Below are 18831 nucleotides of genomic sequence, written 5' to 3'. Positions count from 1 at the left end.
CTGTTATGATTGAAAGCACTATTTTGAAACTCCAACATATGTTCTATGCTGTAACCAAGAAAACAACCACAAGGATAATTTCTGATGTAACGAAAGATCTCTGTTGTTGTATTGGAAACATAGTTGCTGTTGATAAGTTAAAAAATTCCCATGATGTGTCCCAATAAAACTTTATTTACAAAACCAGGTGCCAGTCAGATTTGACAGTGGAGTATATTTGACTACTCTAAAGGAGAAAAAAATTTGTGGATATCCTGGCTTTGTGCTCAGGGATTCTTCCTGGCTGGTTCAGGAGAATATGGGGTGCTGAGGGTGGAAACTAGGACAACCAAGCTCCACACAACGCATGGAAGTCAAGCTCCTCACCTGCTATACCATCTCTCTAGCTCCTATGCAGTCAGAGTTTAATCTGGCATTTCAGCACACTCCTCTTTTCCCAGGTTGTACACACAATCAGAAAAACTTACTGTGTAGTAATCATACCAGCGGGCATCGGGAAAATATGCATCGACAGTTCTGGTATTCTGTAATAAGACACAAAGGCATGGACAGTAGGCCGTGTTAATTATACAGAGCAGAGTAACCAATTTGCATAAAAGATGAATCAAAGAGTAATGAAACCTGTCTCAAAATCTAGAAGTCAATAATATTGGGAGATACTCTTCCCCCTTGTCAAATGGAAAAAGATCTGCCTACATTAAAATAGCCATTTCCATAAAATTGACTGGAACATAGAACTTGACAGAGAAGATCATATATTTGCTTTTTTAATTATCCTGTGTCATCTCTAAAGAAAAAGCTTGAGGCTGAATTTAAGGAAAGCCAAGTTTTATGGTGTTTATGGTGTCAGGACTTTATGGTACCAGATAGGTAGTTGAGGTAGTGAGGTGCTTGCCTTTCACATGTCCAACCCTAGTTCAAAATATACCACATACTGGTTTCAAAACCAGCCCCAAGAAATGATTCCTAAGCAAAGAGCCAAGAGTAAGCTCTGAGCGTCACGGGGTCTGACCCACAGTCAAGCAAACACACAAAACATACTTCAGAAATTACTAGTAATGCAATAATTTTTAGGACGATACAATTAATTAGCATTTTAGTCCAAAATACAGTCACTACCAAAGTAAAGGAGTGGGTACCTCAAATCCTCTGACAGCAGGAAGGGAAGTGCTAGCTAACAAGACTGTATGCACTGGTGCAGAGAAAACTCTGATCAAAGTTTTGTTTTTATGATGGTAGATGATGGCAACAAATTCTTCATAATTCTGCACCCACATGACCCATACTGCTGATTTCAATTAGTAAAGAGATGATTGTGCTTTCAAACATAGAAGGTTTCTCTTTTTCCCTGCTGGATTGTCCAATCAATCGGAATTTGTTGCACTGATTTGAAAGCTGGGGTTGCAAAGAACCAGAGCACTGAGTGAAGGACTTCAGCTCAGAGGGAGAGGAGGGGACATAGTAGAATAAGGATCCCTACCAGAACAGCTCTTCTTGCCCTATTCACCTGCCTCTGGATGCCTCTACTTGCCAGAGGACTTCATACTCACAGGTTCCAGGACAGGGCTGACCAGGAGAGCTGGACCCAGCAAGAACTGACTGTCTATGTCCCAAGTGGTCTTATCTGACACAAACCTGGAAAGAGAAGACAAGTTACCACCATTGGGATCCTCCAGCAGAACCCCAACCCAAGAACCCGTTCTGTTTAGACTTGATTCAAAAATCTGCCTCATACTATACTATTCTTTACTTTTGACCAGACACATTACTCACTATCTATAAGGCATGTTCATCCAGCTCCAGAAATGACTGAATTTATATATGTCATCACCATAGATATCTCCACATTCCTCAACCTGGACACATTTCAAGTGCAAATATGGCCTTCATCCTTACAGCTTTCCTTAATTGCCTTCTTTCATGACCTGAGATGACCTGAGCTGCCACCACAAGAAAAATTGGCAGGTTTCCTGATGTAAAAACTAGAAAGAAAATATTCCGTGCTATAATTTATTCTTTCGGAGAAAATAAAAGATTAAATTTAATCTAGCCTTTTATGTAAGACCCAAGGCATGATTGAAAGAGTGCTGAAAGAGTGGGGAAGCATGGGCTGTGCCCAGAAAGCCATGACAAAGGCAATCACAGTTTCCTTCTGATGTGAAAGCATTGTTTCCTTAACCCGAACCACAAAGAATGCAAGTGTCACTGGGGCCCCAGTGAGATACTCACTCATGGAGTAGAGGTCGCACAACAGTACTGCCCTCTGTGTTGGCCTCGTACATCAGGGTATAGAGATACGGCAACAAGGTGTATCTGGTATTCAGGACACTTCTGGAGAGATCCTCAAAGTCTTTATCCCAAGACACAGGGTCTTGCCTCTGAAAAAGTAACAAAGTACTAACATTGGTGGGATGAGGTGGATTGAGTATGGGGAGGGGGGGCAAGGGATTTAAGAAGGTCATTAAATACATATTCAAAATGATGATGATACACAACTAAACTAAGGATAATTATAGATAAAACAGAATAGTTTTAATAGACCAAAGTAATACTTTTACTGAAACTACCCAAAGGTAGCCAATAAACTATCCACAGATAGAAAACAGAAAGAATAACATTAAAAAAAAACAATTGTATTCACTGAAGCTTGAATATCAGCCCATGTACCTGTTGACTCTTTTTTAAAAAATCATCTATTCAATTCTTATGCCCATTTTTAAATGAAAATTTTCAATTTCCCCTGCATTGTTTTATATGTATCTAAATACTGTCCCACTATCCAATACATGCTTTGCATATATTTTCTCCAATTCCAAAATATTATCATTTTATTTTGTTGTTTCTTTTTGATCCATGAAAGGTTTTCTGTTTAATATAGTCTTGTTTGTTATTTTTGCTAATAATATTTTGTCTTAATGTCATATCTGAAAATTTCAATGCCAAGAAAAGAATCAGGAAGCTTCCTCTCTCATTTTTTCTAGGATTGTTTTTTATACTTTTTTCTTCTAAGATCTTTCTAGTTTCTAGTATTTGACTTAGTTTATTTTTGTTAGTGGTGATATTGGTCTTCATAATCAGAGACCAATTTACTCGGTAGGTTTTGATTACCCAGTTTTTCTTAACATCACGTATTAAATATACTATCTTTTCTACACTGAGAATTCTTGGACCTACTGTCACGTGTTAGTTTTCAGCATATCCAAAGGTTTATTTCTAGGCTCTCTCTTAGGTGTCTATTTTTATGCCAGTGTCATAATGTTAGGTTTATTATGCTTTTGCAATACTAGATTTGCAATAAAGATGCATAATATTTCTAAGTTTGTTCTTTTTTCTCATGATTGTTTTGACTACATAAAGTCTTTTGTAGTTCCGGGGCTGGAGCGATAGCACAGTGGGTAGGGCGTTTGCCTTGCACGCGGCGGACCCGGGTTCTAATCCCAGCATCCCATATGGTCCCCTGAGCACCGCCAGGGGTAATTCCTGAGTGAAGAGCCAGGAGTAAACCCTGTGCATCGCTGGGTGTGACACAAAAAACAAAACAAAACAAAAAAAGTCTTTTGTAGTTCCATACCATTCTTCAGAGATTTTCTGTTTCAACTTTAAGAAATTTCACGTGCACCCTCTTGCACACCGTGGCCCACGGAGAAACAGCCCCCAAGTCAGCGCCCTGCTGGCTCCAGCTTTCGAAGACCTCTGCCGTGCCCCTCCACTAGGTTGTGGGGGCTGTGTCCTTACATCAGGGTCTCAAAAGGGGCGTGGCCTCAGTTGTTTCTCCCCTTTCACTGCATTGCTCATTTACATCATAATGTATATAACCTACTCCTTTGAAGAACACCCTGGCTATCTTAGTCACCATATGCTAATTGCCAACTACCCTATCCCATCCTAATTTCATAAAAACTGTCAGTGAACACAAGAAGCTGTACAAAAAAATCTTTATAAGAGATAATAGCCTCAAGTCTTCAATAAGGGCCCTACATAAGCTAGGAAGAGTGCCTGAGAGTAAGGCCTATAACAACATGAAGAAACAGCGAAAATTCCCACCACCAGGAGAGAATGAAGAAAAACTCACAGAAACCTCAAGAGGGACTACCCACAAATACAACCTTCTCTCAGATAGAGAATTCAGAGAGGAAATTGTGAAGATGATTGATGATCTCAAAGCAACTATGGAACAGACATCCAATAAATTAAACATTGGAACCAACCACCAAGATAATACGGGAAGAAATGAGAGCAGAAATCTCAAAGCTACGAACAGAAGTGACTCAATTAAAGGAATCAGTAGATGAAATAAAAAAACTCAGTAGGAGCCCTCAACAGTAGAATGGCTACAGCCGAAGACAGAATCAGTGAGCTTGAAGATGAGCTGCAGAAAGCATATAGGCAACAACAAATAATGGCAAAAGACCTCAAAATGGCTCTAGGGTGAATCAGATTCCTAGGGGATGACCTCAAGAGGAACAACATGAGAATCATTGGAGTACCAGAAGTGCAGGGAACTAACCCCAATGAAAAAACCACAGTCAAAGACATCATTGCTAAGGAATTCCCAGAGCTAGAGAATGTGGCATTCAGATCCAAGGAATCCGAAGGGTGCCATCTAGAAGGGACCCCAATAAAAAATCTCCAAGGCATATCATAGTCACAATGATGGATGCCGTGAATACAGACACAATACTGCAAGCAGCAAGATCAAAGAAGGAAATCACATACAAAGAAGAACCCCTAGACTTACAGCAGACCTATCAGAAGAAACCCTCCAAGCTCAAAGACAATGGTGGGATATAGTGAAAAAAATCAATGAAATGAACGCCTCACCAAGAATACTTTATCCAGCTAAGCTCTCACTTAAACTTGAAGGAACCATACATTATTTCACAGATAAACAATAGCTCAGGAACTTCACAGGCTCAAAACCAAATTAAAAAGAACTAAAGGGGCTACTGTAAGACAAGGGAAAACCCTACAAGAACAACAAACCCTACAGAAAGATATCACAAAAACCCATGACAATAATCTCTCTCAATGTCAATGGCCTAAATGCACCAATTAAAAGACACAGAGTGGCAAAATGGATTCGGAAACAGAACCCAACATTCTTCTGCCTACAAGAAACACACCTGAAAAGTCAGAGCAAACACAGACTCAAAGTCAAAAGATGGAAAACAATCCTGCAAGCAAACAACTCCCTCAAAAAAGCTGGGGTGGCCATACTAGTATCTGACAACATAGATTTCAGACTGAAAAATGTTAGAAGGGACAGCAAAGGTCATTTTCTACTCATCAAGGGATATGTACAACAGGAAGAAATCACACTCTTAAACGTACACACACCTAATGAGCGACCAGCTAAATACTTAAAACAACTCCCAGCAGAATTTAATGGGGATATCACTAGCACCATGATAGTAGCTGGAGACTTCAACACTGCATTATCACCTCTGGATAGATCAAAAAGAACAAAACTCAGCAAGGAACCAATGGCTCTGAAGGAAGAGAGAGGGCTAATAGACTATTAGGATCCATAAAGTCTTTGATAAGGGAGCAAGAAATGTGAAGTGGAGCAAGGAAAGCCTCTTTAACAAATGGTGCTGGCATAACTGGACAACCACAAGCAAAAGAATGGGCTTAGACCTCGACATGAAACCAAGCACAAAAATCAGATCAAAATGGATTAAAGACCTCAACATCAGACCACAATCCATAAGGTACTTCGAAGACAAGGTCTGCAAAACCCTCCATGATATTGAAGCTACAGGTATCTTCAAAGATGACACACAACTGACCAACCAAGTGGAAACAGAGATAAACAAATGGGACTATATTAAACTAAGAAGCTTCTGCACTGCAAAACACACAGTGACCTGAATACAAAGGCAATCTACAGAATGGGAAAGGATATTCACCCAATACCCATCTGATAAGGGGTTGATATCAAGGGTATATAAAGTACTGGTTGAACTCTACAAGAAGAAAAAATCCAGCCCCATCAGAAAATGAAGCAAAGAAATGAATAGAAACTTTCTAAACTAAGAAATACAAATGGCCAAAAGACACATGAAAAAATGCCCGTCATCACTAATCATCAGGGAGATGCAGATCAAAACAACTAAGAGATACCACCTCACACCACAGAGAATGGCACACATCCAAAAGAACAGAATCAACCGCTGTTGGCGTGGATGTGGGGAAAAGAAGGACCCTCCTACACTGCTGGTGGGAATGCCGGCTGGTTTAGCCCTTTTGGAAAACAATATGGTCACTTCTCAAAAAATTAGAAACTGAGCTCCCATTTGACCCAGCAATACAACTTCTGGGAATATATCCCGGAGAGGCAAAAAGATATAGTCGAAATGACATCTGCACATGTATGTTCATTGCAACACTGTTTACAATAGCCAAAATCTGGAAAAAATCCAAATGCCCGAGAACAGATGATTGGCTAAAGAAACTTTGGTACATCTACACAATGGAATACTATGCAGCTGTCAGAAAAGACGAAGTATGAAATTCAAAAGATCATCAGAGACTACTTTGAAAATCTCTATGCCACGAAACAAGAGAACCTAGAAGAAATGGATAAATTCCTCAACTCCTATAATCTCCCAAGGCTGAACCAAGAAGACCTGGAGTACCTGAATAGTCCAATTAACATCAAGGAAATTGAAATGGTAATCAAAAGTCTCCCCAAAAACAAAAGCCCAGGTCCAGACGGATTCACTAGTGAGTTCTTCCAAACATTTAAAGAGGACCTTTTGCCAGTCCTTCTCAAGCTCTTCCAGGAAATTGAAGAAACAGAAACCCTCCCTAACAGTTTCTATGAGGCTCATATCTCCCTAATACCAAAAGCAAACAAAGACACCACAAAAAAAGAAAACTACAGGCCAATATCCCTGATGAACACAGATGCAAAAAATCTCAACAAAATATTAGCAAATAGAATTCAACAACTCATCAAAAAGATCATACACCACGACCAAGTGGGATTCATCCCGGGGATGCAAGGATGGTTTAACATCCAGAAATCAATCAACATAATCCACCATATCAACAAAAGAAAAGATAAAAATCATATAATCATATCAATAGATGCAGAGAAAGCATTTGACAAGATCCAGCATCCGTTTATGATGAAAACACTAGCCAAAATGGGTATAGAAGGGACCTTCCTCAATATAGTCAAAGCCATTTATCACAAGCCTATGGCAAGCATTGTCCTCAATGGGGAAAAACTAAGAGCCTTCCCTCTGAGAACAGGGACAAGACAAGGATGCCCACTCTCTCCACTTCTGTTCAATATAGTACTGGAAGCACTTGCAATAGCAATTAGGCAAGAAAAAGACATTAAGGGCATTCAGGTAGGAAAGGAAGAAATCAAGCTCTCACTATTCGCAGATGATATGATACTATACTTAGAGAACCCTAAAACCTCTACCAAGAAACTCCTAGAAACAATAGACTTGTATAGTAAAGTTGCAGGCTATAGAATCAATACCCAAAAGTCCATGGCTTTCCTATATGCAAATAATGAGAGAGAAGAAAGTGACCTGAGAAAAGCAATCCCATTCACATTTGCGCCTCAAAAAAAATCAAATACCTCGGAATCAGCTTAACAAAGGAGGTAAAGGACTTGTATAATGAAAACTATAAAACACTACTTCAGGAAATAAAAGAGGACACGAGGAAATGGAAAGACATCCCCTGCTCTTGGATTGGAAGAATTAATATTCTCAAGATGGCAATTCTCCCCAAAGCATTGTACAAATTCAATGCGATCCCTATAGGGATACCCTTGTCATTCTTCAAAGAAATGGAGCAAGTGCTCCTGAAATTCATATGGAACAATAAGCCCCCACGAATAGCTAAAGCAATTCTTGGGGAAAAGAAAATGGGAGGAATCAACCTCCCCAACTTCCAACTCTACTACAAACCGGTAGTCATTACAACAGCTTGGTACTGGAACAAAGGCAGAGCAGCAGACCAATGGAACAGGGTTGAATACTCTGACACATCCCCCCCAAATATATGACCATCTAATCTTTGATAAGGGAGCAAAAAAGGTGAAGTGGAGCAAGGAAAGCATGTTTAACAAATTGTGCTGGCAAAACTGGACAGCTACATGCAAAAAAATGGTCTTAGACCTCCACCTATCACCATGTACAAAAGTCAGATCAAAATGGATTAAGGACCTCAACATCAGACCAGAATCCCTAAGGTACATTGAAGACAAGGTCGGCAAAACCCTCCAGGACATTGAAGCCAAAGGTATCTTCAAAGCTGACACTCCACTGGCCAAGCAAGTGAAAACAGAGATAAATAAATGGGACTATCTCAAACTAAGAAGCTTTTGCACCTCAAGAGAAACAGTGACCAAAGTACAAAGACAATCTACAGAATGGGAAAGGATATTTATGCAGTATCCATCCGATAAAGGGTTGATAACAAGGATATACAATGCACTGGTTGAACTCCACAAGAAGAAAACTGCCAACCCGATCAAAAAATGGGGTGATGAAATGAACAGAAGCTTTCCTAAAGAAGAAATCCGAATGGCTCAGAGGCACATGAGAAAATGTTCCACATCACTAATCATCAGGGAAATGCAGATCAAAACAACCATGAGATATCATCTCACACCACAGAGACTGGCCCACATCCCAAAAAACAAAAGCAACCGGTTTTGACGTGGATGCAGGGAGAAAGGGACTCTTCTTCACTGCTGGTGGGAATGCCGACTGGTTCAGCCCTTTTGGAAAACAATATGGACGATTCTCAAAAAATTAGAAATTGAGCTTCCATTTGACGCAGCAATACCACTCCTGGGAATATATCCCGGAGAGGCAAAAAGGTATAGTAGAGATGACATATGTATTTCTATGTTCATTGCAGCACTGTTTACAATAGCCAGAATCTGGAAAAAACCAGAGTGCCCCAAAACAGATGACTGGTTAAAGAAACTCTGGTACATCTACACAATGGAATACTATGTAGCTGTCAGAAAACATGAAGTCATGAAATTTGCATATAAATGGATCAACATGGAAAGTATCATGTTGAGTGAAATGAGTCAGAAAGAAAAAGACAGACATAGAAAGATTGCACTCTTATGTGGAATATAATGTAACTGAGAAGTACAAGTTGGCAACGATGCAACTTCTGGCAGATATCTCTCTGGACTTAGTTACTAAAATACTAAATTACAGAAACCCAAAACTGAGAGGCCGCTAAGTGTGGTCACTCGACCTCATACCTCTTCATCCTCAGCAATGGGAAACAAATTATCTAATGCTTCCTTTTCAGCAGGTCTGACTTTAGGGGAGAGACTCTCCAAACAATAATAGTGAGTTTTGTTGAAATATTGTATGCAATCAAAGTGAAAGTAAGTGAAATTTATTAGTTACACAGGCGGGGGGGGGCTTAGGGTGGGGGGGCTAGGGGCGTGGGGGGTTAGGGGTGTGAGGGGGTGGGGTGGAGCTATACTGGGATTCTTGGTGGTGGAATATGAGCACTGGTGAAGGGATGGGTATTCGAGCATTGTATAACTGAGATTTAAACCTGAAAACTTTGTAACTTTCCACATGGTGACTCAATAAAAAATTTAAAAAAAAAACATTTTTCAGGGGCTGGAGTGATAGCACAGTGGGTAGGGCGTTTGCCTTGCACGCGGCCGACCCAGGTTCGATTCCCAGTGTCCCAAATGGTCCCCTGAGCACCACCAGGAGTAATTCCTGAGTGCAAAGCCAGGAGTATCCCCTGTGCATCGCTGGGTGTGACCCAAAAAGCAAAAAAAAAAAAACATTTTTCAAGGGCTTTATATTATTTGATGTATGAAATGACAATGCTTCTCTAAATATTTTACAAGCTTGGCAAACAGAGGCTAAATGTATCAAATCCTACAGTTTTTGTTTCTCATTATTTATGTTTTTTATCTTACAATCATTAAACATTCATTAAGGGTTTAACATAAAAAAAAAGAACTTTGAACTAAAGGCAAATGTCCTACCCTGGTCCCAATGGTGTTATGGTTCCTCGAGAAGGGGTAAAAGGCCCCCAGTTGCATCCAGCGAGCGCACATCTCATATACAGCATCTTGGAAGAACCCACAAATATCTGCTCCTGTCTGAAAACAAGAATGGAATAAAGTGTGGCTAGTAAGGGCTTTTGAAAGATGTCACCATTTACCTGGTGATTGAGAGTGGTGTCAGGGTCACTTACATAGGATATGCCGAAGAGGCTGAACTCCATCATGCCTGCAACGAGAGCACAACTGTGTCAGATAACAAGGCGGCACCTGCCTCCTCCTTATAAAATAGATCATTTATGTGGTTTGTTTGTTTGTTTTGGGCTTAGGGTGAGGAAGGTTGTGTGAAGGTTGATGCCAGCAGAGCTCAGGGGACCATGCAGTGCCATATGTGGACCAGGTGTTTCAGCCCATTGAGCTTTGTTCCCAGCTCAATGGGCTGAAATGTTCCTCAAATTTTCATCAGGGACCCTCTCTCCATGCCTCCCTGTCACCGTCCCCCCGCCCCACCCCAGCCACCAGAGACCCTGGGAACAAGCCCACACACCAATGATAGATTTCTTCAGCTGGTCCCAGCCAGAAGTGTTGTCTCCCAGCCAGTGTCCTGCCCAGCGACCGGAAGACGGGTACGTGGAGCGGGTGATGACAATGCCTCGCTCTTTAGTCACCTCCTGCACACCCCTGGTTGGAGAGAAGGAAGGAGATGACTGTGGACCAGAGCAGAGCAGGAGAGGCCACAGAGGTTTTCTTCCCAGAGCTCCCAGGCCTACAGTATGGTGACTAAGTGCCACCGTGTTACCAGAGAGAATGCAGAAATGGAAGTCATGACGAGATCCCAACTGACTGAGTCCAGATGATTGAAACAATAATAATGGACATGCTTTTACAGAGTAACTTATACTATTTAGCAAAAAGAAAGAGAATCATCATGGAATACTCATTGGATCAAATTAGAGAAGTTGCTGTTACTATTTATTTACTCAACTATGACTATATAACCTAGTGTTATATAGTCAGAATAGCTATAAAACTTTCTTTGCGATAAATCTTGTAATTCATTCTAATAAATACAAAAAACACAACAGTATTAATTCAGAAAAGCATCAGTTGGCTAACCAATAAGAATGATTTAAATATGTGTATTAGAGAGAGAGAGAGAGAAAGGTCACCTTAGGAATAAAGGAGAGAGCTATCCAGTCCTCTGCTTCCTTTTTCTATGAGAGCTCACAGAAAATGCATCAAATGCACTGTGTAACCACTGCTGGTAAACCTATGTCCTGCCTCTGAGTTTCTCAATAGCAGGACAATGCCTTGTTTAGATTATGACTTCATGCTACCAAGTGTTTGTTTAATTAATGTGAGCTGTGACCCTGTTGTTAAAGTCTTTTTAGCCCCTGTAAGGGGATTGAAAAGGAAAGTCAGTAGTGTCACCAGACATGGGCAAACCCTGCAGGTTGTACCACAGAAGAAGGGAGATGACAACTCACTCGTATGTCGGTCTGGTCTGGGACCACCCGTACAGGTTATGCACATTGTAGTGTTGCACTTTGGTGCCATCTGCCAGGATCTGCTCACTCTCCATGCACAGGGTCTTGCTGCTCAGACCTTTGTCCCTGGATTCCAGATCTGAGACGAGAGATGCAGTGATGGCAAAGCTACCCAGATGCTGTTCACCCCCAGCTTCTCTTCAAGGCATTGGCCTCCTTGCTACTGTAGGGGCCCCTCTCCTCCCCAGGGGGAATGAGGGCACACTCATCTCTGAGCTGCAATGACACCCGCAGAGGGTTTCAATACCAAATCTGGGGCTGGAGTGATAGCACAGTGGGTAGGGCATTTGCCTTGCACCCGGCCAACCCGGGTTCGAATCCCAGCATCCCATATGGTCCCCTGAGCACCGCCAGGGGTAATTCCTGAGTGCAGAGCCAGGAGTAACCCCTGTGCATCGCCAGGTGTGACCCAAAAAACAAAAAAAAAAATACCAAATCTCTGGGGAAGATGGTGGGGCCACAAGGAAGGACACCCAGTGATCAAACCTTGGTGACTAACAGGATTTACATCCAATTTACACTTCTCTGATGTAAATTATTACATATAAATTGAATATATATTACATATAAATTACCAAAAAAACATGATTCTATAAGCATGTTAAACATCCTAATTTAGGTAAGCTCAAGCATTCTGCTGCAGGTCATACAATTATTGGAAAATGATGTTCTATAACTGAGGTATGACAATATATGAGTCCAATGTCCATGTTGTCATGATAGATTCACTGTCACTGTCCTCTCGTTGCTAATTAATTTGTTCAAGCGGGCACGAGTAACGTCTCTCATCGAGAAACTTATTGTTACTGTTTTTTTGCATATCCAATACGCCACGGGTAGCTTGCCAGGCTCTGCCGCCCGGGCTCGATACTCTTGGTAGCTTGCCGGGCTCTCCGAGAGGGGTGGAGAAATCGAACTCGGGTCAGCCATGTGAAAGGCGAACGCCCAACAGCTGTGCTATCGCTCCATCCATCATGATAGTTGAGGAAACAATTACATTTCCCCATTTGGTGACCCAAAAAGTAATCACAAAGGAATTGACATGTCTGGATTATATCTAGCTTTCTGAACACTTTTGAGGAATTCATTCAGTGGAGCCAGTAATTTTCATGCACCCACGTGATCGAAGTCCTTGAAGTCTATGTGTCTATGACATCCTCCTCCTACCTATAAAAACACCAGTGTGAATGTGTGCTAGTGGCCAGGAAAAGCCGCTGACTGCTGGACTCTTGCATGGGGCACTCCTGTTAGCCATGACTCTGCTAGCAGAGAATGCCAAGGATGCTTACGTGGCATATAGGGAGGTCTGTTCAGAGAGGAGTTTTTGCAGCCTTCAACTGCCCCATTCACAAAGCTCGACGGTTCATTCATATCCTGGAAACGTCAAACAGGTTTATTTTACTTTTGAAAATAATTTATATGCTGTCAACTCAAATGCAAGGAAGTGGTGAATGAAATAATTCACTGTGTCATAAAACCCTGAATATGAACTCAGGGAAATGCACCAAATCAAGCTGGAAATGAACTGTAATATCTAGAGAGAGAGATTTTTTTTAAAGTTTTTGTTTGTGGTTGTGAGAGCAGGATCCATTGCAAGAAATTCCTGGGAATCACATTGGGATTTACTACCAAGTGGACCAATTGCATCTGATATATACGAAGGCTTTCTTCATGATCACCACAAGTAGATTAAAGGTTAGCCACACAAAAATAAATATGCCATCTGTGTGTGCACAGACAAAAAACACACTTACAATCCATATGCCATCATACTTCAAGCTATTTTGGGGTTTCCACGTATTGGTGTGTAATTCTTTCAACTCATTCTTCCACCATTTTATAGTTGAAGTTCGGAAAAAATCTGGGAAAGCTGCATGAGCTCGATACAGCTGTCATATAATAACAAAACAGAATTTATTTCCAATTAGTTAATAAGTTAATATAATAGTTTGATGTAATATATTTATTCTAAACAAGTATATTGGGCAACAATAGGTATTAACTGAGACCTTAACTCAGGCAAAGTATTGAACTATGGATTAACAAAAGAAAACAAAGCCTAATAGAGCAAAGCCTAAATAATATTCTGCGGTTATTCCTATTACAATGAGCTTGAAGAAAAATACACAATTTAAATGGTTTCTTAGCATTTGAAAGCAGTCATTAGACTTCCCTTCCCTTTGTGCTAATGTAACCAGCAGAAACTAACACAGTGAATCCACTGTCATTTGTATTAAATGCAGAGGACACTCTCCTCTGCAGTGTCCTCCGAGTTCCTATGACATGTGAATGGGCTGGAGAGGCACAGACTGGGAAGGAGAGATAGCTGCTGCACGGTTCACAGACTGGAAAGCCAGAACCTAATGACCCTCCCCTCCTGTCTCTGTACCACTGAGAAAGAGGAAGACTTAAATGTATTAGACTAGACTAACTAACATCCACCTGTGTTTTCTGTAACTTCAGAATCAATTGAAAACTTAATTGTGAATCGAGTAATTGGGAGAAGCCAAGAAAAAAGTTTTAGCCCTTCTTACCATTTGACTGATCGTCCCTAAATAATGAATGAATTATTCATATCTTCACTTTAACTTGGAAGTGATCCTTAACCAATATAAAAAGAGCAATGACCTTATGCCTTATTCCACTGTTTGTGCCTGACCAGTGGAACCAGACAAAATAAAAAAATAATGTATAAAAAAGGGCTGGGGTGATAGCACAGCAGATATGGCGTTTGCCTTGCATGCAGAAGACCCAGATTCAATTCCTCTGCCCTTCTCAGAGAGCCTGGCAAGCTACAGAGGGTATCTTGGCCGCACAGCAGAGCCTGGCAAACTACCCGTGGCATATACGATATGCCAAAAACAGTAACAACAAGTCTCACAATGGAGACCTTATTGGTGCCCACTCGAGTAAATTGATAAGCAACAGGGTGACAGTGACAGTGAAAATGTATAATAAAATGAGGGGTTCAATAGGGATAGCCCATCCCTCTTATTGCTGATGGAAACTCTTTCCCAGCAAAGTGATTTAAAAGCATAGGATCTGGCATGAAAACAGATACACAAATTAATGAAACAAAATTTAATCCCAGAAATAAATGTACAGAGATATTCAATTGACCTTTAGTGTAAGGGTACCCAAAACACACAATAGAGTGATAACACAGCAGGCACAACACTTGCCTTGCAAGCCACTGACCAGGGTTAGATCTCTGGCACCACTTTGGTTGCCCAATGCTACCAGGAGTGATCCCTGAGCTCAGAGCCAGGAAAAAAGCCCTGAGTACTGCCACTTGTAGCCCCCAAACAAATAAACAAACAAGTCTTTGCTTTGGCAATAGTACAGAGGATAAGACTTGCCTTGCATGAAGCCCACCTGTGTTGAATCCCCCATATCCCATGTGATTCCATGAACACTGCCAGGTATAATTCCTCAATGCAGAGCTATAAGTATCTCTGAGCACCACTTGGTGTGCTTCCCCCCCCCAAAAAAAAAAGATGAATAAGTGCTTGGGATATAATATATAATGATGTGATGGTTACCACTGATTTTGTACATGTAAAGTATATATCTTAACGATGCTCAATAAATATACATCCAATGGGTAACTATATGAGGTGATGGTGTATAATTGATCTGTTATCATTCTTTTATTATATATGTGAATGTGTATGCATGTAAAATATTTATATTATATACTTTATAATTTTATTAGTCAATTATACTTCAATTAAGCTGGAGGAAGGCATATTTTTTAAAAAATAAATGAGACTAAAAAGGTACGTAGCTTTGAACTTCTCTTATCTGACAGTTCCTGTGTGCATGTGTCTTACCACCTAAACTGAAGTGATCTTCTATAGAGAAACATAGAGAACATCAAGCTCGGCATTCTTCCTTGAATCCTTCTCTGAAATCAGTTATAAGTAAGAGCTTGTTCTTGGTAGGGAGCAAGTTTCAACATAGACTAGCACTGGAACTAAGAACAAAGCAGAGAAACCGAAGAAAGAGGAGTGTGGTGGTAATAAGAGTGAAGAAGGAGGAGCCTATTCAAGAAAGAAATATGTACAGAGAAGAAGACCCAAGCCCTGAAGACATGAGCAGGGGTGAAAACACCGCAAAAAAACCAGCAAAATGAAATCTACTAAATCTGGTAGAAGACAATAGTTTTTGGAGGTATTATCCAGGGGCAATTTCATGCTTCCTTGAATTCTGACAACCTTGAATTTGAAATCCCCTCTCTGCTACTTGAAACCATGAACAAGTCATTTCTGCTCTAAGTCATTAGACTGAGGGTAATAGTACCTACCTCCCAACTAGAAATAAAAAAGATGATGTAAAATAATTTTTACCTGTGAAAACACACAAGGGAGGCTCCCGAGTTTATTCCCTCACTATGCCCACACCCAAATTCAACAACCTGAATAAGATTCAATTTTGATGACACCATGAATTTCCCATACCCACCAAGGACCCTTTACCTTCACTTGAGTTTCCCAGTCTAGAGAACTGTTTATAACAACACCGGGTAAATCAGGCCAGACCTATGGAAAGAAAAATGTTCAGAAGCAAAGCACTAGGTAATTTTACTCACCCCGGTATCTTCTAAGAAAATGTACAAAGTGGTTCTACGAGTGATATATTTTTATTTTCAGGTGAGATTGATTTGGGGGAAAGTAGACACCATGATGTCGTAGTTCTTTAAAGTTCCTTAATCATGATGATAAACACTGCTCGAGAAAGTTAGAATTTCTGACTCAAAACTGTAATGGGAAAAAACAATAAACCACCTCCTCACACTAGTACCAACCCCCCAGCAAAGCTCAGAAATCAACACTGATTTTACCTTTCCCCAGACAATGCTTCCATCACTTGGATCCTTGATGAAAACATCATCCTTTATCCCCTGTTCATATGCAGGATAGGGCTGAGTCTCATTGCCAGAAATGGCTGGATCCTAAAATAAATTTACACAGCTCAGGTGAGAACAGCCAAAGCCAGAGACTTACTCAAGGAATGACTCAAAAGAGAAGGCATGGCCTCCCCTTGGACTCCTGTGAATCTGCAGAAATACACACATGTATTTTTTTTATTAAGGTAGCATTGGCTTTCAATCCATTTGATTTTACAGTGCAGTTTTGCTCCACTTAAGTGTGTTACCACCACACCCACAACCAATGGATCTATGTTCCTTCTTCACAGTCCATAAGACCTAGGAATCTCTGTTCAAAAGAAGAGAAGATAAAGCATTCTCCACCAATCCCCATGAACTTTTCCAAAGAGACTCCTCGTGTTCCCAGGGGGACTGACCAGAATGAGGATGATTCGCATCCCCTCCTTCTTCATGATATCGATCAGCTGTGGAAAGCCCGTAAAGTTGGGGCTGAGGGTGAAGTCCAGCTGTCGCTCCATGTAGTCAATGTCAGAGTATTGCACATCCTGAGGAGGGGAAATGTAGAAGAAACTGAGACTGTTGGCTTAGTCATCCCCCTTGTAGGTGAAACACACACACAAACACACACACACATCCCAAGTTATAATAAGTGTCAAGTGACTTCTTTCTTATTCTTTAAAACTCCAGTCATTGTTAGGTAGTAGTCTGGAAAATTCACCTAATTTTCTAGTTTGTTGTCTTAAAATCGGGTGGGGGCAAGACTAAATAAACAAAATAGAAAAATGTAGATGATAAGACCTATCTGCTAGGGATATGTTGAGGATAAAAGAAAACAATGAATGATAAAGTGCCTTGTAATGACCAAAGGTTAGAAGGATCAGTTTTCTTATGATTAAAACCTGTTCTAGGATCCACAAGTGAAGAACAGAGTGTGTTTCCATAGGCGCTTCTCTACAAAGATCCCTACATTAGACTCTGGGTCAGCTCAAAGTTCAGGGAATGATGCCTGAAGTTCTCACAAAAATTTTACCTATAACCACTGTGATGGACTGAATTTGTTCCTTATTTTTGTTTGTATATTAAACAACAGTACTGTTGGGGAAAGCTTTTGTTCTTATGGCATCAAGATTGTTTATAACTAAATGTTTTTTTTAAGCAGTTTAAGAGAACACTTGGGTGTTAGGAATGATCACTCTGGACAGGAACTGAGTGTTGAAGTAGGTAAAGGGATATACATGATAACTTTTCAGTATCTGTATTGCAAACCATAATGGCCAAAAGTAGAGAGAGAGTGGAGAGAGAGAGTGAGAGCGAGAGAGAGAGAGAGAGACAGAGACAGAGAGAGACAGAGAGAGAGAGAGCAGTGCTTTCCAGAGAGGCGGGGGTGGGGTAGGAGGAAAAACTGGGACCATTGGTAGTGGGAAATGTACATTGGTGAAGGGACTTTATATGACTGACATCCAATCAAGAACAACTTTGTAACTGTGTATTTCACTGTGATTCAATTAAAAGAATATTCCTTAAAAAAAATTAGTTGACTGTAAGGGTCTCTCCCTAGGTGAATCACATGACTCTAAACGGGGACGGCAATCTCAGAATTGCTGGGTTGGGGTGAGTTCTGCATGGTATTCTGTGAGAAAGATCTTTGAAACTTGATTGAACACCTCCCTCCCAAAGTAAACAAATGAACCCAGTACTGGCTTTGGGGAGGTTTCAGAGCTAGTATGCCACATATTAAGAACATACATAGGGTATTTTGGCATCCTTCATTTCACGATACAAATTAGCAATCTCTTTATCATTCTGGTATCCATAACGGCACAGCTGGAATCCCAGGGACCAGTAAGGAACCATCACTGGCCGACCAATTAGCTAGAAAAATAAACAGAACATATTAGCCATTAAATGGGAAGGCTATATTAAAGAAAATAAAATAAGAGGGTCACTTTTTTAAGTGCCCCATATCTGACAGTCAACACATTCAATTCTAGAGAGAAATGAACTGTGCAAAGCTCTTCTCTCATCTGGGAGAAAGCATCCTACTAGACATGATCACCCTCTGTAGAATTTAGGAGAAATCTGGTTTGATTCTGATATCCAGAAGCATCCTAACATATTATCTAATAACCGAATCTAAATGCCAATGGGCCTGGTTACCATCTTGTTGGCTATGTGACTCAGAAAAATCAAACTATCCTTTATATACTTCAGTTTTGTCTCCTGCATTTAGAGACAATAATAGAATTTGCTTCATACTGCTTTGGAGGATAATGAAATAAGTGAAAAAATGTTCTGATATTCAGCAAATACCTCAGTGATATTTCATAGTTTTTACATGCAAGTTACTGCTGCTGCCGAAACAGCTGCCA

At 40.6% G+C, this 18831-nt stretch overlaps 1 protein-coding gene across 1 annotated transcript in view; it reads right to left on the bottom strand.

Moving 5' to 3' along the window:
* Positions 1 to 18831, bottom strand: part of LOC101544608 (maltase-glucoamylase) — a 244248-nt gene that overhangs the window by 125929 nt on the left and 99488 nt on the right. Inside the window, exons 32-44 of the mRNA XM_055129619.1 lie at positions 18209 to 18334; positions 16879 to 17007; positions 16415 to 16525; positions 16050 to 16112; positions 13326 to 13460; positions 12861 to 12945; positions 11512 to 11650; positions 10572 to 10705; positions 10219 to 10253; positions 10007 to 10123; positions 2230 to 2378; positions 1551 to 1635; positions 468 to 524 (exon numbers count right to left, since the gene is read on the bottom strand). Of these exons, the coding sequence (XP_054985594.1) occupies positions 468 to 524; positions 1551 to 1635; positions 2230 to 2378; positions 10007 to 10123; positions 10219 to 10253; positions 10572 to 10705; positions 11512 to 11650; positions 12861 to 12945; positions 13326 to 13460; positions 16050 to 16112; positions 16415 to 16525; positions 16879 to 17007; positions 18209 to 18334 (1365 nt within the window). The remainder of the gene's footprint in view (positions 1 to 467; positions 525 to 1550; positions 1636 to 2229; positions 2379 to 10006; positions 10124 to 10218; positions 10254 to 10571; positions 10706 to 11511; positions 11651 to 12860; positions 12946 to 13325; positions 13461 to 16049; positions 16113 to 16414; positions 16526 to 16878; positions 17008 to 18208; positions 18335 to 18831) is intronic.

Source organism: Sorex araneus, chromosome 1, assembly GCF_027595985.1.
Source record: "Sorex araneus isolate mSorAra2 chromosome 1, mSorAra2.pri, whole genome shotgun sequence".
In the NCBI taxonomy this organism is placed as follows: domain Eukaryota; kingdom Metazoa; phylum Chordata; class Mammalia; order Eulipotyphla; family Soricidae; genus Sorex; species Sorex araneus.
This window is presented reverse-complemented; position numbering and strand designations above follow the sequence as displayed.